General features: G+C 46.7%; 1 protein-coding gene across 1 annotated transcript in view; it reads left to right on the top strand.

Annotated features, from left to right (window-relative positions):
• Positions 1 to 291: 291 nt before the first annotated feature.
• LOC306934029 (neurogenic locus notch homolog protein 1-like) overlaps positions 292 to 23,572 on the top strand; it is an 84,177-nt gene continuing 60,896 nt past the window's right edge. The window contains exons 1-2 of the mRNA XM_079516445.1: positions 292 to 541; positions 1,828 to 1,909. Of these exons, the coding sequence (XP_079372571.1) occupies positions 484 to 541; positions 1,828 to 1,909 (140 nt within the window). The 5' untranslated portion in view covers positions 292 to 483. The remainder of the gene's footprint in view (positions 542 to 1,827; positions 1,910 to 23,572) is intronic.

Raw genomic sequence — 23,572 nt, 5'->3', positions numbered from 1 at the left:
CCCTTCTGCGCGCCCAGTCCAGTCCCCAAACAGAACCCCCCACCAACACACACACACACACACACACACACACACACACACACACTTCACTTCACTTCACTTTTCGGAAGAAGAACTTATCTGCGCGCCCATGCAGTCCAGTGAAGTCCCCAAACAGAACAGCACACACACTTACTCCACTTCAGTCACTTTTTGGGAGAAGAACGCCCCTAGATGTGGAGCAGGGGAATGGAGGAGCAGTGCGTCCTCCTACTTACCTCAGGTCATTTCCAACTCGGGACTTGAAGTGACAACATCTCCACAACACGGAGTCGCGCAGAACAGACAGGCAGGCAGGCAGGCAGCCACTGACTTTGGGATTCTATATTTTTCCAAGGATGATGACTTAAAAACGTTTTTGTTTTGTTTTCCCCCCCTTACCCGGTCGAAGAGGGTGAGGTTTACCGTTGGAATAAAAACAACCATTTTCTTTAAATCGAAGGAATGCATATTTTCTTTGTGAAAGTAACTTTCTTGTTGTCGCTGATTGCTCTCGCACGAGGTAAGGAGGATGATGCACCATGGATGATGCCTTCTGATGCACGTAGAGCAGTATAGTCTTATAAGTAGTAGTTTAGGTACCGTATAGTCGTACAATACTGCAGTTTGGACAACATTATAGTCCTGTTACTGTATTGATAAACTTTGAAACAATGAGTAAAGTTATACTATATATAGTAGTTCAGTTGTATGATCTATCTATCCTCCTACTTGACTTAGGTTGCATTATAGGCTACATTTGTTTCGGTATAAATATAAACTTGTCGGGACACGCAACCTAGCTGATTCTTATACCTCATTTAAAACAAACTGGGCTTTCTTATAGTTTAGTGATTTGTTGTGACCTGTTTTCGAAATGAATTCGTGCACGCAGCCATGCACGCACGCGCCTATTAACTTTGGATTCAATATATTTCTGCTCCGCAGCCTGCCTGCCTGCAGTGATATATAGCTCTCTGACTAACTTATTTTATAGGTCATGTTTATGATCACACACAGCAACATGAAAACATCTCAGACTGGCAGACAGTGTCGCTCATACTCCTCATAATAACACGTAGCTTGTATAGATCTATTCTTTCTTTTCTCATCTTTTTTTTGTGGTAAGCGACACCGCCATACTACGGAGTATAGGATTCATTCAGGTGCACTTGCGCTTCTTCCAGGTGGCAACTGGCAAGACACACATCATACAAGCCATTTACTGTGATGATGAATAAACACACATTAGCAGCAGGCTTTCCTGGAATGACGTTATTGATAAAATATGCCAAGACAATAAGCCAATAAGTCATTTGTTTTTTTTACTAATTGACTTTTACAGAAGTAGAAACAACTCAACTTCAACTTTGTTGTCACATCACAATTTTATGGGTGTAAAAAAGGTGTGTGTGTGTGTGTGTGCGTGTGTGTGACTGTGTGTGTGTGTGTGTGTGTGTGTGTGACTGTGTGTGTGTGACTGTGTGTGTGTATGACTGTGTGTGTGCGTGACTGTGTGTGTGTGTGTGTGTGTGTGTGCGCGCGCGCGTGTGTGTGCGTGTGCGTGTGTGACTGTGTGTGTGTGCGCGTGTGTGCGTGTGTGTTTTCCCCCCAAAGCTACCATTATTTGTAGTTTTAATACAGTAAAGGGAAGAAGAATATATAGATACAAAGTTAGAACAAGGAAATCAGATCAGATATATTCAAATATCTCTGATTGCCTTTAGAATGCCATTAGAACAAATGGAATTGGATTAAAATATGTTAAAATTGTATCATTTACATTCACATTTTTTGAATTATTCTCAGGCCGAAGATGCTCCATGCCCACCGAATTGTGTTTGAACCAGGGGACCTGTGAAGCTACTCTGGATGGCAATGGAGAGTGCAAGTAAGTTTCAAATCAAACACATTTTCCCTTAATATAAACAAGCCTCGTTGGGCAAGAAAATGTGGGAAAGCAAAGCAGCTACTGTCTGGAAGACCTTTACTGCTACTGGAAGTCACTGTGTAGGACTTCCCAGGCCTGGAAAGGGCAAGGAAGAACTCACTCATGGTGGTAACGTTCCTGTTCCCGGAGGGCAACCGGCCAGAGCCGTGCAGCCAATGTGTGGATGGATGGGATCCAGTGTTGTTTTTGGCAGCAAATTTCTATTTTAGTTTGGAAGTGAAACTTTCATTTAGTTTTAGTCACATTTTAGTCACGTGGAATGTTTTAGTGTTTTAGTCTAGTTTTAGTTTTTAGATTTTGTGTCGACTAAATCTACAGTTGATTTGGTCAACTAAAATGTATTTTGGCGGGCTTTTTTTACACTTGCTGCGACGCGTTGTGAGCTTGTAGATCGGCTATTTTCAGCATGCAACCAAGTGTAAAATGACTTATACTGGATCTCTTGTCCACGAGTCCCTTCCTAACATTTTAGTCTAGTTTTTATTTGTTGACGAAATTGTCAGTATATTTAGTCATAGTTTTAGTCATCACAGCTTAGTTTTCATTTAGTTTCCATTTAGTTTTCGTCAGTGGAAAAAGGTAGTCGACGAACATTTTTCGTCTTAGTTTTGGTCGACGAAATCAACACTGATGGGATCGATGGGCCAGAGGTCATCATCGCGCGCACGCACTCGCGCACGCACGCACATGAACATGCACATGTGCGCGCGTGTCTCTCAGTCTGCTCATGTCTGCTAATGCCACCACACACGCGCACACACACACACCCCTCAACAGCCAAAGTCTCGCAGGCTCGCAGAGTCCTAAATCTTGTTAATCTTTTCTTTCGCGGAGCGACAGCTGGGGTTGCCAGAAGCTCGGCGACCATTGTTCTCCACTGCGATTAATTCTGTGTGACTAATCTGGGTGAGGCTTCCCAGAGAGACCCTCAGACCATGTCCTCCAACCCCCCCCCTCCCCCTTCACCCCCTCCCACCCTCCTCTCTCCTGGGATTGTGTCCCTTCTTCAATGGTTCTCAATGCTTTCTCTCTCTCTCTCTCTCTCTCTCTCTCTCTCTCTCTCTCTCTCTCTCTCTCTCTCTCTCTCACACGCGCGCGCTTTCTCTCCCCCTCTCACTCTGTGTCTCTCAGTCTCACGCTCTGGGGACAGATGATTACGAGGCAGTTAGGGGCAGGCAAGGTGCTTTCATAATCTTAAGTTAACGCGGCAAAAAAAAAAGAGTCAAATGGGGAGACATGATTTTCTTTTAACCTCAGTTCTCCCCAGTCTTGGACTTCCCTGAGAGTTATTTGCCGTGCAGACCCTGAGGTCTCTCTGTTGTTGCCCCGGCCTGCACCCTCTCTTTACCCCGCCTATACCTACCATGGCATTGGAAGTGTGGGCTAGTGTCATCTTACCGGTGCAGTGTGTGTGTGTGGAAGGTGGACAGGTGTGTAGCCCAATCGGGGCCTGCTGGGTTTGTCAGGGCAGTGGACTAAAAGGCCCTCTGGAGTTCCTAGGCCATCTTGGCTCCGCGCCACATCTTAATTTGGTCTGGCTGTGTTGTTCACTCCCTTCATTCACCCCCTCCTCCCTCCTCTCTCTCCATCCCCTCCAGAGGACCACAAAGCCAGCATTGTGCCCCTGCACTGTCCTGCTCCTCAGACTTCTCCAATTAAACATGGAGATGGGAGAGTGAGAGGCTATTTCTGCTGTTTTGGAGAAGGATTCTGATGGGGGGCGGGGGGTGGTGCAAGGCAAGGCCCAGTGTTTGTAATGTACTTTCTCTTTGTGCGAGCTGTCACTGCGACCAGGGCCCTGGTGTAGACAGAGTTTAGATGGCGGGCTCCAGATTGCTTTCACGGCTACTTGGAAGAGCGACTTGTGTTTGTTTTGACAGTTGGAAAGTTTCCCGACCTGCTGTGAGGGCTGACTGACTGGAGGACTGAACGCTGTTTTTAAGCGGAGCGGGCTAAATGAAATGAAAACGGCTGGTTGGTTGGTTTCCTCTCTTCAACGAGTGCAGAACGCGTGATGTTTTGTATACGTGCTTTTGAGCGGAGCAACATGTGTGGGTTTTGTGTTAAGCTGTCGCTGATGATTGCCTACTGCAGCATCGAGTGTGTATTGAATGATGCAGTTGATACACACGCTGCATAGTCAGCAGTATGAGGAAAGATAGGTGGGCTAGTAGTCACAACCAGGTGGGTCTTAAAATACACACTGTTGTAATAGCATGTCAGGTCAGTGCTAACTACTGTATTTAATTGAATACCAAGCCAAGGCTTGGATTAAAGAGTGATCTTTTAATCTGCCAACAAGCTAAATTAATATGCCAAAATAGCATACTTGTGGCCCAGTGAAAATTAACCACTTAAGCCATATTTTAACGTATTAAACTAAAAAAGTAAAACGAATTGAAAAAAAAAGCGCCAATCTACAAGCTCGCAACGTGCCGTGATGTGATGTGACGTGTTGTGTTGTGAGCTTGTGAATCAGCTATTTTCAAAATGTAGTCGAAGGCTTTCGAAGATCTTCACCGACATGACATGCCCAGTATAGGGATGCTAGGGGTTAACAGGGTGACAGTCTTGAGGGGTCTGCCAATGAAAGTCTGCCACACAACAGGGAGCTATTTTTTCACAGCCTCATTTACATGTTGGTGTTATTAGGAGGTTAAGCGAGTGCCATCGAATGTTTCAGTGCGGTGCAGTGCGGCACGGATGCCTATACTTCACATGCCGTACCATGAATAGAATACCACCTCCATATCTGGCCCCCAGCCACAAAGATAATGCCTAATGTTTTATCTCCAAAGAACTTGAAGGAGGCCTCTCATGTACCGTAGTGGACTGGCGGTAACATAAAGCAGCGCCCGATTGACATGAGCTGCAATCCAGAGCAAGCAAGCAAGCAAAAAAAACTGAATTCCAACGCTGCCATTTCTGGAATGAAAGGTGCTTAGCAGTGCCCCATGCCAGAGAGATGAGAGATGTTCGTTGGGGCGAGTGAGGGTCAGTGAGGAAGGAAGTTGCTGAGAGGTTGAATCCCATCAACTTCAGCTGCTTGACGTTAATGTGCTGGAAAAGAAAAGGGCTTTTGACAGCCCGTTGATACACAGCACTTTGTGTGACCTTGAGTATATCAGAGGTTAGCTCAGTGCCTTCTCAGGATAAAAATATGTGCTATTATTTTAACCCATTCTAAGCGCTGCAAGCTTGTACATCTACTATTTTTGAGGCCTCAGCCTGGTCTTAATGGGTTAAGTGTGAACCAGACACGCTGTAACACCCTAGTAACGAATGGCATAACTTATCGGTTGGTGTTAGAACCCAAATCTCCGCTCCCTCAGCTACAGTGCACTCATAAATTCAGATTTTTGCTTCGGTGCGAAAGTGTTGTGCGCGCGCCACTTTTTCCGCTGAAGCGTAAATCAGACTTTTCTCCAGTTCAGTAGCGACGATGTCCGCTGCAGCTAGCCCAGTGACGTGAGACATTGCCAGTCCCGCCAGCCTTTATTTCCCCTGCAAACATGGACAGAAATCAGGGATGTCCCCGATCATCGATCATGTGTTTTTTTTATCCAATTCCGGTCATTTGATTTTGAGTGTCTGCCGATACCGATTTTTCCCGATCAGAATATTATATTTTTATAAAACACATGCCATATTATTATGCCATCCCAAATCACAGACATAACAGACAATAATATTCTTTGCTCCCGATCCGATTCCGATCATTTGAAAATGACGTGATCGGCCCCCGATTTCCGATCACGTGATTGGATGGGGACAAACCCTAACAGAAATAAATAACCAGGATGAATGCCTGAGAAAGTGGTCTCCAACTTAAAGGATCATTCAGTGATTTGGGTGATTTGGAAAAAAAACACGTCCACCCGGTAACAAGATGTGCACATGCACACGCTCTACAGTGGGGGAAGTACAACAGACCAACAGCACGTGCACCAATGCCAGCCACACTCGATCATGCTTGGAGGAAGGCCCCTCTCATCCTGATTGGATGAAGGCTTTGCCACCCAAAGCCCAAACCGAAACTATGGTTTTTGACCCCAGGGGCTCACTGGGGACAGGGAGGAACTCCTTATATGATCAGCACACTTTATAGTAGGGAGGATTATCCAGAAAAAAAGAAAAAACAAGTGATATTTGAATTAAGTGAAATCACTGAATATACCTTTAAGGGCTTGGTATACTGTAGTGAGTGTAGTCTGTGTGTGGCACACTGAAAATATCATCTCTATAAGCTCACAGCGGGCCCCGCTGTGAGTGACACGCTGTGAGTGTGAGCTTGTACATTGCCTGGGTATTGTCAGTGCGCGACACCGGCACGCAAACAGAGCAAAAAAATAAATAATAATCTGGCTTTAATCCTCAGTGCGCTCTATCCAGAGACCCGAGGCGGTAATATACCTCTGATAATCAATCACTTAAGTGGCACTGGAGCTTTGATGAATTCCCTGGTGTGTGTGTGTGTGTGTGTGTGTGTGTGTGCGCGCGTGTGCGTGCGCGTGTGCACACACACACACACACATTTCCACCGCTGCGGTCAGATAACAAGCAGACCCATTAATCCCCGGCTGGCATGTGTGCTGACTGGTGACTGCTACAGTATACATCCACACATCAATGAAAGTGGCTCCTTGTCTCCCCGATGCGATGCTGGTGGATTCTTCAAAGCCACCTCTGTTTGCTCTAGTCAGATGAGTTCATCTTATCCCTCCCTTAGCTCCCCCTTCACCCTCTTTCCATTCAGAGTCAGGAAACGGGGCCCGTTCGGAAGGGGGGGGGGGGGGGGGGGGCCGGGGAAGAAAAGGTGCTGTATATCTGATCCTAATATCATCACACAGCCAGGAGCTTTAATCCATTTTGGGCGGGGAAGCATCAGTCATACTTTAGCTATTGAAAAATAGAAGATCTACAAGCTCATAGCGCGGCACCGAGTGCCACGCTACGAGCTTGTAGGTCTGCTATTTTTGAAAAATCGTGAAAATGTAGCGCAAATTTGGAATATATATTCTTTCAGAGCGAACATTTTTAATCTTTGCTTCCTCGGGGCTGGGTCACTGGAACAACATATTTTCAGATGGGGCTTGACATGAAATATTTTGAGAATCACTGACATAGAAACATAGGGTTTTTCAGAAAACTGTCAGGATTTAGAAGACATTTTGTAGAAACGATGGCAGGTCTAAATGGGTTAATATGGACCGCCTTTGCCGGTGTGCGTTTCCAGTCTGCCCAGAGCCGGGCTGGTGAGAGAGAGAGAGAGGGCTGCTCCACTTCACTGGATCAGTCTCTGGATCATCAGGCAGTCACGACATATAGACAGTACGCAGTACGAGTAGTACGCTAGATGTCGCACAGACTTTGATCACCGGCTGATTGGACTGACAGTCTAATTGTGTGTGTGTGTGTGTGTGTGTGTGTGTGTGTGTGTGTGTGTGTGTGTGTGTGTGTGTGTGTGTGTGTGTGTGTGTGTGTGTGTGTGTGTGTGTGTGTGTGTGTGTGTGTGTGTGTGTGTGTGTGTGTGTGTGTGTGTGTGTGTGTGTGTGTGTGTGCTAGTGACGTGTTTGTGTGCGCGTGTGCGCGTGTTCCTGACACAAGTCACATTTTGGGGGGAAACTCTGACATCAAGCCAGTTGACTGGGAACACACAATTGTCGCCTCTCTTAAATGTATTTCATAAAGATAAGGGTTAGATCCATTATTGTTAAGATTAGGATGAGGAGATGTGGAATAAATTCAAGTCAATGCAACAAACGCAAAACTTTTTGTTTTCTTCTTTTATACAAAACAAACTTGTGTGTCCGTGCGTGTGCGTGCGTGCGTGCTGTAGCCTATGTGTGTAGCACTGAGCATACCGTATACTCCATACCGCACTTCCTCATTTGGTTTGCTTTTGAGCCTGACCACCTGTCCGTGGATCACAGAAGAACAACTGAAAGGGGACATGGCGGCATGCCCCATAATACCAGTGATTACTTGTGGTTCGCGCCCATTCAGCTCCACACAGAAAACGTCTGTCTCACACTCTGCCAGGTGCCCTTTCAGAGGCTCTAGTCGTCACTCTCTCGCAGAGTCCCAGACGCGCACTCAAAGGATACTTGGGGAGAATGGAACGTGTTGGCCTTTTGTTGTGAAACGAAGCAGTTCTGTTTAATCAAGGCATCTAGGGAACTACGCAGTGAAATCCTAAATACAACAAAGACTAAAAACAACAAAAAAAGGATGCATTTGGTTCTATTTTTTATGAAGGATTTTTACACGGTTTCTGTGCTCAATAACACATTTGGCTTTTTTTCCCCTCAATCGCGGCCTGGTGTGAGCACAGTGTTTTTGCCGAACTCTCTTAAGTACATTTACTTAAGTGCTGTACGTTTGAGGTATTTACACTTTGCTTGAGTATTTCCAATTTCTAATACTTACATCTATCACAATAATACATCTCAGAGAAAACTTTAGTTACTAGTTACTTTGATTATTATTAGAACACATAAATCACCCTCTTCAGCCCTATATACATTTCAGCCATTTGAAAATAGCCGATCAACAAGCTCACAATGCGTGGCGATGCGACGCATTGTGAGCTTGTAGATCGGCTATTTAGTACTTTCTACTTTTGTTACTTTAAGTACATTTTTGATGCCGATGCTTTTGTACTTTTACTCAGGTACATTTTGAATTCCGGACTTTTACTTGTAACGGACTAGTTATACATTGCAGCATTGATACTTTCTGCTTAAGCAAAAACAATTGAGTAGTTTTTCCAGCGCTGGCTGTCAGTTACTAACTGACTGTACACCATAAGACATTCTGTCAGTTACTAACTGACTGTACACCATAAGACATTCTGTCAGTTACTAACTGACTGTACACCATAAGACATTCTTAGACCGTTGAAGTGGTTCCCAGCCTCGTAAAACACACATTTGCACTAGTCATTAGAGCTGCCACGACTCGCAAGACACACACACACACACGCACGAGCGCACGCACGCACACACACAGTGGTCAGTACCTGGAGAGACCCCGGGGGAGCGGCCGGCCGGGCTCTTTCCCATGGGTTGTTTTTAGTAATTGGACCAAATAAACAGTGTCTCCGACTCTAATGGAGTCTACCAGATGTGGGTTGGCCAGGTCAACAATTACAATTAGAGAGAGAGGGGGCGGGGGGAGAGCAGGATGAGTGGAAGGAGGAACAGAAGACATCTTATGGGGCAGTGCAGTGGACTCCCCTGTAATTTGTGTGCAGTGCAACAGTGGTGGTTTGTGGTCATTTGGGTCCCAGTGTTAAGGTCTAGTGGTGACCATTCCAGGCTGCCCAGTGTTAAGGTCTAGTGGTGACCATTCCAGGCTGCCCAGTGTTAAGGTCTAGTGGTGACCATTCCAGGCTGCCCAGTGTTAAGGTCTAGTAGTGACCATTCCAGGCTGCCCAGTGTTAAGGTCTAGTGGTGACCATTCCAGGCTGGGTTTGTGTCCCAGTGTTAAGGTCTAGTGGTGACCATTCCAGGCTGGGTTTGTGTCCCAGTGTTAAGGTCTAGTAGTGACCATTCCAGGCTGGGTTTGTGTCCCAGTGTTAAGGTCTAGTAGTGACCATTCCAGGCTGGGTTTGTGTCCCAGTGTTAAGGTCTAGTAGTGACCATTCCAGGCTGGGTTTGTGTCCCAGTGTTAAGGTCTAGTAGTGACCATTCCAGGCTGCAGCAGCACTTGAATCGGTTGGGTTGGTCCCAGTGTTAAGGTCTAGTGGTGACCATTCCAGGCTGGGTTTGTGTCCCAGTGTTAAGGTCTAGTAGTGACCATTCCAGGCTGCAGCAGCACTTGAATCGGTTGGGTTGGTCCCAGTGTTAAGGTCTAGTGGTGACCATTCCAGGCTGGGTTTGTGTCCCAGTGTTAAGGTCTAGTGGTGACCATTCCAGGCTGCAGCAGCACTTGAATCGGTTGGGTTGTCTTGAGTCAAGTGCGTTTCTGAGTAACGACTCTTGATAATTGACAGTTGAAAACCATCTTCTTTGCTGAGGCGGAAGTTGAGATGAAGGAAAATGAGATACTTTATACTAGGAATTGTATACTTTTTTTGACTGTTTGGATTAAGTTGTTGCTATTTTTGAAAAATGTTCAACAGCACAAATCTTCTCTTATGGGGGTCCCCGGCACTGCATCTTTTCAGATGAGGGCCTGTTGTGGCCAAATACATACTGTATCAATTTGGTTGTCTTTGATGTGAACATATTAGAGAACCACTGGGTCAGACTACAATGTACTCTCTGTAGCTTTAATGCGTGTCAAAGTGGAGGTCCTTGAAATGAAAACGATGGAGAATCACTGCTAGGGCCGTACAAATGGGGGTCCGCAGGCTGATCAATGTCAATTTGGGGGTCCGTGACATGAAAAAGTTTGGGAACGACTTTACTTTACTCTTCTACCTCGGATTTGAACCTATATGGGCTCCTGTGTGAGTGATTTGAACCTATGGGCTCCTGTGTAAATGATTTGAACCTATGGGCTCCTGTGTGAGTGATTTGAACCTATGGGCTCCTGTGTGAGTGATTTGAACCTATGGGCTCCTGTGTGAGTGATTTGAACCTATGGGCTCCTGTGTAAATGATTTGAACCTATGGGCTCCTGTGTAAATGATTTGAACCTATGGGCTCCTGTGTGAGTGATTTGAACCTATGGGCTCCTGTGTGAGTGATTTGAACCTATGGGCTCCTGTGTAAATGATTTGAACCTATGGGCTCCTGTGTGAGTGATTTGAACCTATGGGCTCCTGTGTAAATGATTTGAACCTATGGGCTCCTGTGTGAGTGATTTGAACCTATGGGCTCCTGTGTAAATGATTTGAACCTATGGGCTCCTGTGTAAATGATTTGAACCTATGGGCTCCTGTGTAAATGATTTGAACCTATGGGCTCCTGTGTAAATGATTTGAACCTATGGGCTCCTGTGTAAATGATTTGAACCTATGGGCTCCTGTGTAAATTATTTGAACCTATGGGCTCCTGTGTAAATGATTTGAACCTATGGGCTCCTGTGTAAATGATTTGAACCTATGGGCTCCTGTGTAAATGATTTGAACCTATGGGCTCCTGTGTACTGTAAGTGCTACTTACTAATAGCCTGCCTGCTGGCTCTGGGGATACACTGAATCTTGACCTTCAGGTCAAAACTCGTGTCAAACCAGAGACCAGAGGATCGTGTCAAAGGTCAAAGGTCAGGTCTCACCTTGACACAGGATCTAAACGTCTCAGTAGAAGAGCAGGGATGCTCTGTGTCTGTCAGTGTCTACCACACAGAATGGACACAACGTTGCACGGTGACGCTTTTACATTTGCGGTCAAGAAAAACAAACAAAGAAACAACACAAATCCGATCCGTGATCAAGATAGATGGGCCTGCATAGTAGCCACGTATTGGTATTGGTAATCGAGAGAGAAGTAGAAGAAGTTTGATTGATTGATTGAAGTATTTATTCAACAGAATTAACAGAATTACAGTATATTTCAAGCACAACTCAATACAAAATCTGTTAACTGTGAGTGGACGACCCAATAAAGCACTACACTTGTTTACAAGTGGTGTGGGGTGGGGTGGACAATGCATGTTAGAGGTGAATCTTCAGATCTTCAAATCAGTCACTAAATTAGTGATTTTCTTTACAGTTACATTGAGGATCTATATGGCAGATAAACGGTAGGGGGGGTATAGGTCTGTGGAGGCATGGGAGAGAGACACCCCCCCCAATCCAGTCTTCCCTGGGGCAATGCTTTTAAAACAGATCAGACACGACCAAAGGGGGACTTGGCCCGGGAGCCGGTACCAAACGGCCAGGAAATGAGGAAGGGAGGGTGGGGTGTAGAGACGTAAAAACATGCTGCCCTAGTAAAAACACAGTTTGACTCCTGCTTGGCAGCAATTCCATAATAACGTTAAGTTAATTAAGTTGCGTTTTAAGCAGTGATATTGCTTACAACTCTACAACAAACACTGAAAATTGGTACCCCAATATCATATGGACAATTTAATAACCTGCGTCTGAACCTCCCTATACCTCAATATGTAACTGTTTTTAACTTATATGTTTTGTTTCACTGTCTGTATATTATCTGTCTCTATGCCTTACGTGTAGATTTGATTTGTGTTTTATATCTATCTTAAATTGTTTTTATATGTGATCTCGTCAGCATTGCAAATGAGGGGGAACCTCAATGCTCTTTTCGAGAATAAATAACTTTACTAACGTTTGATTGATTGAAACTAACGTTTCAATCAATCAATCAATCAATCAATCAATCATTCAATCACTTCACTCTCACAACAATTTCAACACTGATAAACACACAAATAAGTTCCCTGAAAGCTGTTTAATAAGTTGTCCACAAAATGGGAGCGTGCAGTGATGTAAATAGGTTTTCAATGTAATGAGTTCCGGGATGCAGGGATGGTCTTTTAGACGAGTCCCAGGGACATTTTATGAGTCCCACTTCAACGACGTTAGGAGTCATATTTTGCCATTTTTACAAATTGCAGCATTTAACTCCCATTTCATTTTATATGGTTATAATGTGGTTATATTCATGTAGAAAACAGAAGAAGAAATGATTATTATAACTAAAGCTAGCAAAATAAACTAGAATAAAAAAACAGTACAGTAGTGCATCCCGTGGATGCAGAGGTCGTTGTTTTATTGCGTCCCTCAACTATAAACTGCGTTTTGGGATGCAAAATGCACCCTATTTTAATCTCTGAGCGTGGAAATTATGCCTTCTCACTATCCCACAGTGATTTAGTATACTTATTGGCACAATAATGGAATGAACACACTTAATTCCTATAAAACAACAACCCTAAAAACCTAATTCCCTAAAGCTTCTTAGCGGAGAGCCACCGGCATGAGATCCCTTTTGGCTCACGTTTGTTTGTGTACAGTCAGTGCATGTGTGTGTGTGTGTGTGTGTGTGTGTGTGTGTGTGTACAGTCAGTGTGTGTGTGTGTGTGTGTGTGTGTGTGTGTGTGTGTGTGTGTGTGTGTGTGTGTGTGTGTGTGTGTGTGTGTGTGTGTGTGTGTGTGTGTGTGTGTGTGTGTGTGTGTGTGTGTGTGTGTGTGTGTGTGTGTGTGTGTGTGTGTGCGCGTGTGTGTGTGTGTTTGTGTACAGTCAGTGCACGTGTGTGTAACCCAGATATTATGCACGTTTAATCCATTCAGGACGGGGGAAGGAACCCCTTTTGGTGTTTCAAGGATTATGTTATACTTTATAACTGTTGAAAAATAGCAGATCTACAAGCTCGTAGCACGGCACTCGGTGCCGCGCTACGAGCTTGTAGAGCTTGTAGATCTGCTATTTTTCGTAAAAATCGTGAAAATGTGGTGCAAATCTTTTTGATATTCTTTCAGAGCGAACGTTTTTAACTCAAATCTTTGATTCTGGGGGGGTCCCTGGAACAACATAATGTCAGATGGGTTTCGGCAGCCAATTAATTGTCTCCACTAGGCCGAAGGCATGGGGAGAGAGTATGTTTTGCACTCCGTCCGTCCGTCCGTCCGTCCGTCCGTCCGTGTGTCCGTCCGTCCGTCCGTGTGTCCGTCCGTGTGTCCGTCTGTGAACAGCTAATCTCTGGCACCGTTGGCTTGATCGCAGCCATACTCTGCACACACACTCCCTGAATGCCAGAGCTGAACCTCTGCCCCAAAGTTTTCACATTGGCCTGTTATAGCGCCACCAGGAGGCCGCTTTGTGCAAAACAAATGTTTTGACAGTACACCTACAGATTTTGTCCAAACATTACGCAAATTGGTACACAGTCTCTCTAGAGCCATTCAACGAAACCGGTCTTTCAGATTTTTCACACTCCATCCTGATTGGCTAAAATTGGCTTCCAAAGTTCGCAGGAGTACTCCGTTTCAAACAAAATGCTGCAAATCATGAACACATGGTGTGATTTCCGTGAAATTTTGCACGCACATTCCCACTAGGTCGAGGAAGAAATGCCACTTGAATATTTTCAACTCAGCCTCATGGTGGCGCTATAACTGGTCGATTTGTGTTTTACCTATAACTGCCCTGATCTGTGTAAAACCATGTATGCACACTCCCTAGAGGCCAAGGAAAAACCTTTGCCTGGAATTTTTCACATCTGTTCTTTATAGCGCCACCAGGAGGCCGACATATGTAAAACACATTTTCTAATATTACTCCTTCAGATTTTATCCAAATTTCACGCAAATCGGTACACATGCTCTCCATAGTTATGTGATCATGTGATTTGTTTGATTTCTCATAATTATCCATCCTGATTGGCTACGATTGGCTTCTAAAGAGTAGCCCGTTTGGTACAAATCGCCACAACTCCTCAACGCAGCGTCCGATTGCGGTGAAACTGTGCATGCCTATTCCCACTACTAGACACTACTAGGTTGAGGAAGAAATGCCACTTGACAGTTTTCAAATCAGCCTCATGGTGGCGCTACAACAGGCCGCGTCACACACACACACACACACACACACACACACACACACACACACACACACACACACACACACACACACACACACACACTTTATATTACTCCTAAACATTTTGCCAAACATCACACACAATCCTATCCTCCTGGTGGAGACCTGTGCCCAGAAGGGCACTTTTTCTAGTTACATATATTTTTGAGGGTCCTTGACATGACAATATTTGAGAATGACATGGGTTTTTCAGAAAACTGTCAGGAATTAGAAAGGATAATTTTGTAGAATCGTCCTCAGGTCGAAACGGGTTAAAGCACGGTGCTACGTAGCTAGTATAGTGACCTCAGAAAAAAGGTGGCAGATGGCAGATTGGCCCCAACACTGAGGGAAAAAACCCCTGTGAGTGAGTGAGTGAGTGACGTCTGGCCAAGGGGTCAGATGTCACCCCACAACATCTGCTGCCGCGGGCCCCCCCGGCCCAGGCGTGCATCCCATCACTGGCGCAGACCAGAGCAGACCAGAGCTGTTGCCACTAGTTACATCCCCCCCCCCCCGGCGGCAGCAATCGAAGAAAAGAAAAGTAAGTTGTGAGAGAGAGAGAGGTTTGGAGCTGGTGTGTGTGTGTGTGTGTGTGTGTGTGTGTGTGTGTGTGTGTGTGTGTGTGTGTGTGTGTGTGTGTGTGTGTGTGTGTGTGTGTGTGTGTGTGTGTGTGTGTGTGTGTGTGTGTGTGTGTGTGTGTGTGTGTGTGTGTGTGTGTGTGTGTGTGTGTGTGTGTGTGTGTGTGTGTGTGAGGGATTCATCAGGAACAATGCAGGCTATACTGTGGCCGAGGGATGACAGAGGAGATAATGACAGTATCATCAGCCCTTTATATACCGCGGCCGGCGCAAATACAAATCCTGCTCCTGTTCTGCGGTTACGCGATACCTCACCCACCAGCAGCACCTGATATTTGCACAGCTTCTGATTTACCCCCCCACACCCCCTCCTCTTTTCATGTCTTCATTATTTGACTTTCCAAGCCGGGCCCCAGTTTACCTGCTGCTGTTGAAGAATTGAGATTAGCCCCGTCGTTGTTGAAGCAGCTGCTTTTGTTTGTTTTGAACACCGCCGCCAAGACTCCATAAAAGAAGAGAAGCCGAACATTTATCTCGGTTTCATCCCTTGTTGTTGTTGTTGTTGCTGTTTTAACACGTTTAACCATTTAAGCCATGATATTATATACTTTGTTGTACGACTAATAACCAAAATAGCCAATCTACGAGTTGCAATGTGCTGTGAACTAGTTGCAGATATATATTAACTATTTTTTGAATTTTTTTGCCTTTCATTACGTGCCTGAAAATAGGGACACCAGGTTGAAAGTGCTATCTATACATCGTAAAGTATTATTTAGACGGTGAGCTATATAGCTTCCGGTGAACGCCTGTTTTTGTGCTGCTGATGGCGTATTTGACGGGGTCTCGCCAAGTTAATGAGCAAACTGTTAGCATTCTTTGCCTAGCGTGTGCTACGGTTGACTTAGCACCAGCGCCCATGAGGCCGAGTGTGTTTGGACAGTGCCTCCACGTGCGACGAGGTAAATGAGGGAGTGAGGGAGGGGGGGGCATCCGTCTGTTTGCTTTTTGGGTCTCGGTGCGAGACGCCAGGCGCGTTTTGCGAGGGCAGGGGAGGCCGGGGGCCCCGTTTCAAAGCCGGTGTGACTTTTTGCAGGGGGCCGTGAAGTGAGGCTGCCAGCGAGCGTCCATTGAGGTTTCTGGGGTCTAGCGGGGGACAGGGGCAGGACACTGGGGGTCCAGCGGGGGACAGGGGCAGGACACTGGGGGTCTAGAGGGGGACAGGGGCAGGACACTGGGGGTCTAGAGGGGGACAGGGGCAGGACACTGGGGGTCTAGCGGGGGACAGGGGCAGGACACTGGGGGTCTAGCGGGGGACAGGGGCAGGACACTGGGGGTCTAGCGGGGAACAGGGGCAGGACACTGGGGGTCTAGCGGGGGACAGGGGCAGGACACTGGGGGTCTAGCAGGGGGACAGGGGCAGGACACTGGGGGTCTAGCGGGGGACAGGGACAGGACACTGGGGGTCTAGCGGGGGACAGGGACAGACAACTGGGGGCTAAGGTCTAGCGGGGGACAGGGACAGACAACTGGGGGCTAAGGTCTAGCGGGGGACAGGGACAGACAACTGGGGGCTAAGGTCTAGCGGGGGACAGGGACAGACAACTGGGGGCTAAGGTCTAGCGGGGGACAGGGACAGACAACTGGGGGCTAAGGTCTAGCGGGGGGAAAGGGACAGACAACTGGGGGCTAAGGTCTAGCGGGGGACAGGGACAGACAACTGCTCTTTTAGAGTAAACAGCAACATTCCTTCCAAACTGGCCCCCCCTCTGTCCGCCTGGTCCCTTTTCTCTCCCCACTGGGCAGAAACCCAGTCCAACCCCATGCACCAAACCAGCTCCAATTTAGTTTTTTTTTCCCCTCTCAGAAGCTTTTGTTTACCTCACTGTGTGTGTGTGTGTGTGTGTGTGTGTGTGTGTGTGTGTGTGTGTGTGTGTGTGTGTGTGTGTGTGTGTGTGTGTGTGTGTGTGTGTGTGTGTGTGTGTGTGTGTGTGTGTGTGTGTGTGTGTGTGTGTGTGTGTGTGTGTGTGTGTGTGTGTGTGTGTGTGTGTGTGTGTGTGTGTGTGTGTGTGTGTGTGTGTGGCTGTGGCTGTGGCTGTGTGTAGTGTATTGGGGATTTGTTTTCAGAAAGTTCCACTTTCTGGGATTATTTTACCCCTGAGCGGCTCAGGGGTAGAGTGGCTGGTATAGAGCGGCCGGATGCGGAACTTTGAGGAAGGTTTTTTGGGGGGGATTCATCAGACTTATAAATCCTAATGCGGTGTCTTTACAGAACTAGCCAACCGGGGCTGGGGGGTTTGGAGGGAAACCACTCACAACACACACACATACATACACATGCACATATATACACACACACACACACGCACGCACGCACGTGCGCATGTGCGTGCGCGCGCAGAGGTTGTTGTTGAGACTGTTGTAAGCCGTCACCTTTGAAGAGAGGAAGTTTAAAAAGAAGGGGGGGTACGAAAATAAAGACGGAAATCCAGAGATGAGTCAAATATAAAGGATGAAATCACAAGAGAAATATTTTTTCAGGGAAGGAGAGAGAGAAGGAGAGAGAGAAGGAGAGAGTGTAGGAGAGAGTGTAGGAGAGAGTGTAGGAGAGGAGAAAGAGAGAGAGAGGGAGAGAGAGGAGATGAGAGAGAGAAGGAGAGAGAGAAGGAGAGAGAGGAGATGAGAGAGAGAAGGAGAGAGAGGAGATGAGAGAGAGAAGGAGAGAGAGGAGATGAGAGAGAGAGAGAAGGAGAGAGAGGAGATGAGAGAGAGAGAAGGAGAGAGAGGAGATGAGAGAGAGAAGGAGGAGAGAGAGAAGGAGAGAGAGGAGATGAGAGAGAGAAGGAGAGAGAGGAGATGAGAGAGAGAAGGAGGAGAGAGAGAAGGAGAGAGAGGAGATGAGAGAGAGAAGGAGAGAGAGGAGATGAGTGAGAGAAGGAGGAGAGAGAAGGAGAGAGAGGAGAGAGAGGAGATGAGAGAGAGAAGGAGGAGAGAGAGAAGGAGAGAGAGGAGAGAGGAAGAAGGAGAGAGAAGGAGAGAGAGGAGATGAGAGAGAGAAGGAGGAGAGAGAGAAGGAGAGAGAGGAGAGAGAGGAGAGAGAGGAGAGAGAGGAGATGAGAGAGAGAAGGAGGAGAGAGAGAGAAGGAGAGAGAGGAGAGAGAGAAGGAGAGAGAGAAGGAAAGAGAGAAGGAGAGAGAGGAGAGGAGAAGAGGAAAAGGAGCTGAATGTGCGCGCGCGGCCCTCGTCTTGGAGGCGCCCGTCTTGTAGTCGGCCCTGACTTGGTGTGTGTGTGGTTGGGGGGGGGGGGGGGGGGGGGGACGAGGGGGACGGGGGGGGGGGGTGTAGAAAACAATGGGCACACTCATCCTTCCCTCCCTCCGTCTCCCTCTCCACTCCCCTTCTGAAGCTCCGAGAGTGTGTGTGTCAGTGTGTGTGTGTCAGTGTGTGTGCGTGTGTGTGTTTTGCGCGCGCAAGAGGGCACCGCCCACCCCACCAATGGCCCGGGCTCTTTCCATTCTCTCTGTGGGGTTGAGGAGGATGAGGGTAGGACGACTGGGTATTGGAGGGGAGAGGAGGAGGAGGAGGAGGTGGAGGGGTGGGGGGGGGTGTGAGGCAGCAGCTGCCGTCCCCTCATTAACATGCGCACCTGCTCCCTGCCGGCCTTTTTGCCAGTGGGCTCGTGCAGCGAGAGCCTCACGACCCCAGCACCCCCCCCTCCACCCCAGCACCCGCCATGCAGCCACCGCCACCACGGTGTGTGTCTTAACTGGACTGACCCCCCCCCCCCCCCCCCCCCCCCCACACACACACACACACACACATTCTCACACTGTCCTCCAAGGGAATGTCTGGGGATGCTCAGGAATTCCAAAAAAAGCATAGATGATAAAAAAAATTCTAAACAGATTTCTATAACACAAAAGATCAAATATGATTTTTTTTTTATTATCAAATAACCTGAATGTTGTGAAGATGATATCTTTCTTTTTTCATCTTCAAATAAGTTTCTTCCAGAAATAGTTCAAAATAGTCGATCTACAAGCTGACAATGATGCAATGCGGTGTTGGCTTTTAGATCTTTTATTTATTTTTTATTCATGCTATTAGACTATAGACTATTGTTCTCCGTGACAATTGTCAGTCTCACTTTATTCTCTCATCTATTTCCATGACATGGAGTATAGAGAAATAATTTCTTTGTCTGGTGATAAATGAAACCAGATCATGTTTCATATGGAAGCTAAACGCTGATGTTCTAGAGTAGTGATCTTTTTTTTTTTTTTTTGCTTTCTTTCAATTTCTTTAAAAAAATTGTAAAATAAAAATAAAAAAAAGACAAAATAATTGAGAAAACACGACCCCCTCATGCATTAGAAGTCACCAATGCACTACAACCAGGAGTAGCGTGTGTTTTTAATGAATCCAACTTGGTTACAAGTTTGAGGATTCATTCAATGGGTTTAAAATATACAGTAAGTTAAAATATCTAAATATTGAATCAAGCAAACATCAACATGGTCTGGGGTGCGCACACAGAAGCCTGAGTAGACATTAACATGACCCCAGAACTAATCTTTTTTTTAATTTAAGATTTTTTAAGATTTTTCACGTACAGTTACATACTTTACAAACCTTTACAAAAAAGACATACTTTACCAAACTGACAGGCAGACAAAACAAATAAACACAAATAAACATTGGGACGGCGGACAGGGGGGGGGGGGGTCCTCCAGTTCATCTTCGCCATCATCCACACCATACCGTAAGAAGCAAAACAACAAGAAAAGCAAGCAAAAAGGAAGGCAAACCAAGACAGCCACAGTATTGCACATTCCTCGAGCCCATTCACATGTAGACATACAGTTTTTTCCCCCCAGAACTATTCTAAAGTGAAATACCTCTCAGTAGTTGTTGGGTCTTCAGGCGAGAACGTTTTGGAAAGCCCGGCTCTTGGCCTCGCAGACACAAAGCATCACAGGACACTCATTCAAGGAAAATAATGGCCACCATTCTAAACACCAGAACAGAGCCATGAGTCCAGTGTTGCCATGTCTGCTTATTACAAGTGACTTTGGGCTTGTGTAAAGTCACTCTATTGGTTGGTTAGTTAGTTTATTAGGTTTAAGGGCTTCTTAAAGTGTTTGCTTATTGGAGCTTGTTTCCTAAATTGTGTTAAAACCAGCTGGGGTTCAATTTCAAACATTTTAATGTCAAGGACCCCCAAATTAATATATGTAAATGTCCACGTATCCCTATACACTATCTGAAAGTTTCCCTTTTCCCCCCAATATATCTTTTTAAAATGGCAATGCAACGCGTAGTGAGCTAGTAGATGAACAGTTTCAGGGCTTTAAATTGATTGATCAAACGATATGCCCTGCTTATTACGCGTTTCCCGCTATTTGTTTTATGTGTCTAAATCGCCGAATTGTAATAATTAAAAAGAAAGTCAGTCGTTCCGCGGAGCAGGGGGAGAGAGCTTCATGTTATGATGACGAAACCAGAAATCGAATCTTAAGCTGGGCTGCTAGGGCTTCTGGGAAATTGAGTCCAAAAAAAAGCCCAGATACTTCAGCGTATGATCTAAAGGTAATAAAACAATCCTGGCAGCGTAGAATATTTGATTTTAATTCGGGAAACACGGATTACGCAGTAGAACTGTTAATTTACATACAAAGTGTTTAAAAAGGGCTCATGTGGCCTATTATAGTCGCTTCTTTATCGGCTTGTTTTCATAGGCCCCGGTGGCTTGTTTCTCTCTCTCGCATCTCGAAAATCTGGCAAAAAGTCTGCATGAGTCCCCCCCCCCCCCCCCCCTTAGTGTTTGTGCAGTGGGTTTAGGCGGTGTAGCATGTGATGTTTTCTTTTGGTCCTCGCCACCGACCCCAGGGCTGCCTGAATCCCCCGCGAGACTGTGAGAGAGACGCTGTCTAAACACAGGCCAGGGTTCCATGGCGGCACGCAGACACACAGTGGCCCCTTTGGGAATGTTTTGGGGACATGGTTCCTGTGAGCAGACCCCCCCCCCCCCTCGGGGGCCGATAGACTCGTTATTATACAGCTATGGTCAGGTATTCGGGCGCCTCGCGGTGGGGTTTGATGTCATGGTGGGAAGACCGCTTTCATGTTGGGGGGGGGGGGTTACGCAGATAATTGATTCCGCTGCGAGGCAGGAGGAATGGCAACTGTACCAACAACAGTGGGCGGTTGTTACAAGTTTTACGAGTCCAACAAAGAAAAAAGGATGATGGTGAATTTTCTAAATGAATAGAGCCATTCTTCGTTTTTTTTTTTCTTCGTCAGATCCACACACATTTTGTCATGTCTTAGGATGAGAGGTTGTCCGATGTGGGTTTCCAAGGCCGATGCTGATGTTTCGGAGAACAGGAAGGCCCGATAGGCACATCCGATTTTGTTGGATATCACTCATGTGGGTGGGCAGACATTTACCAGGAAGCTCTCCTTAAGTTGCTGCGGGTGCTAAGTTGTCCTTTCTTTAATGTCTGGGATCAGCCTCTAAGTTGCTGCGGGTGCTAAGTTGTCCTTTCTTTATTGTCTGGGATCAGCCTCTGTCCTGTAAGAAAGTCTGTTGGATGTTGGCAGTGGGAGACATACAGTAGAAGTGCTTTGTTGAAGTGGCCATAATGTTAGCTTGCAGCTCAAACACCATGAGGTTGGCGTAGTCACACGACTCAAGCTTTATGGTGGTTTTATATCCTTTTGACAAATATGTACAAATATATTTTCATTATACTGGATATCGTTTCTGTCTGGTGGAAACCTCATATGTCCAAAACTGTTACTTAAAATATTGAAAAAAAAGAAAAAAAAAAGAAGCAGATTGAGGTGTTTCGAGCTTGCTCTGCTACTTTTGATACTTTTGTGTGATGCTGTAGTAGGATCAAGTACACTGTTTATTTACGGGAAAAAAACCACAAAAGTTAAGATGCAATCAATCAGTCAGTCAAAGTGAACACATTTCTAATAAAGCCTAATTTATGCATTGAAAGTACCGTATATATATTGTGACGAAGGCAGGCAGGCAGGCAGGTAGGCAGGCAGGCAGGCAGGGTAGGCAGGCAGGCAGGCAGGCAGGCAGGCAGGCAGGCAGGCAGGCAGGGAGGGAGGGAGGGAGGGAGGGAGGGAGGGAGGGAGGGAGGTTAGGCAGGCAGGCAGGGTAGGCAGGCAGGCAGGCAGGCAGACAGGGAGGCAGGCAGGCAGGCAAGGCAGGCAGGTAGGCAGGCAGGCAGGCAGGGTAGGCAGGCAGGCAGGCAAGGCAGGCAGGCAGGCAGGTAGGCAGGCAGGCAGGCAGGCAGGCAGGCAGGTAGGCAGGCAGGGTAGGCAGGCAGGCAGGCAGGCAGGCAGGGAGGGAGGGAGGGAGGTTAGGCAGGCAGGCAGGCAGGCAGGCAGGCAGGCAGGCAGGCAGGCAGGCAGGCAGGCAGGCAGGCAGGCAGACAGGGAGGGAGGCAGACAGGGAGGGAGGGAGGGAGGGAGGGAGGCCGGCCAATAGTCAGACAGCCAATAGTCTGACACCCCAACAGCACCACTCCGTTCAGACGTGTCTGATTTTTCATTTCGAGGTCCAATTATAACATCAACAACAATCAGACATGGAAGGGTTCATTTGTAACCACTTTGAGAACCTGTGTGTGTGTGTGTGTGTGTGTGTGTGTGTGTGTGTGTGTGTGTGTGTGTGTGTGTGTGTGTGTGTGTGTGTGTGTGTGTGTGTGTGTGTGTGTGTGTGTGTGTGTGTGTGTGTGTGTGTGTGTGTGTGTGTGTGTGTGTGTGTGTGTGTGTGTGTGTGTGTGTGTGTGTGTGTGTGTGTGTGTGTGTGTGTGTGTGTGTGTTCTCAGGGGACATCCCTTCAACTGCTGTCATTGTAATTGTAAATGTGTGAATCCATCCCGTGACCTGCAGCAGCTCTCTCTCCCTCTCTCTCTCTCTCTCTCTCTCTCTCTCTCTCTCTCTCTCTGGGAACTTGTTCTGTGTGTGTGTGTGCACGTGCGTGCGTGCGTGCGTGTGTGTGGGGGGGGCGATCGTGAAAGCAAGCCCAAATAAGCAACTATACACTTCAGAAACAAGCCCAGTAAGGCAACACGAGACTATACTGCATGAATATTTAAGCTATTTCACAGGAAAACTAGCCCAAAGTCGCTTATAATAAGCAGAACTGGTGTTTCATCGGTCAACTGTTTTGCGCTGATTAAAAATGCTAGACTGTTGCAATCAACTAGTTTTAAATAGTCTTTGACTAGTCTGAACAAGACAGTTTGGTGTGGAAGGATCTTTAGACATTCAGAGAGGTTCTAGGGTTATGGGTTGTGGTTGGAGCTATGGATTTATACTTTGTTGCGTCAACTTGTGTGTCAGTGTGCTACTTTCGTATAGAATACAAACTTGCGTGTGTGCGTGCGTGCGTGTGTGGCGTGCGTGCGTGCGTGCGTGCGTGCGTGGCGTGCGCGCGTGCGTGCGTGCGTGCGTGCGTGCGTGCGTGCGTGCGTGCGTGCGTGTGTGTGTGTGTGTGTGCGT

Source organism: Electrona antarctica (genome assembly GCF_951216825.1).
Source record: "Electrona antarctica genome assembly, chromosome: 12".
Classification (NCBI taxonomy): domain Eukaryota; kingdom Metazoa; phylum Chordata; class Actinopteri; order Myctophiformes; family Myctophidae; genus Electrona; species Electrona antarctica.
This window is presented reverse-complemented; position numbering and strand designations above follow the sequence as displayed.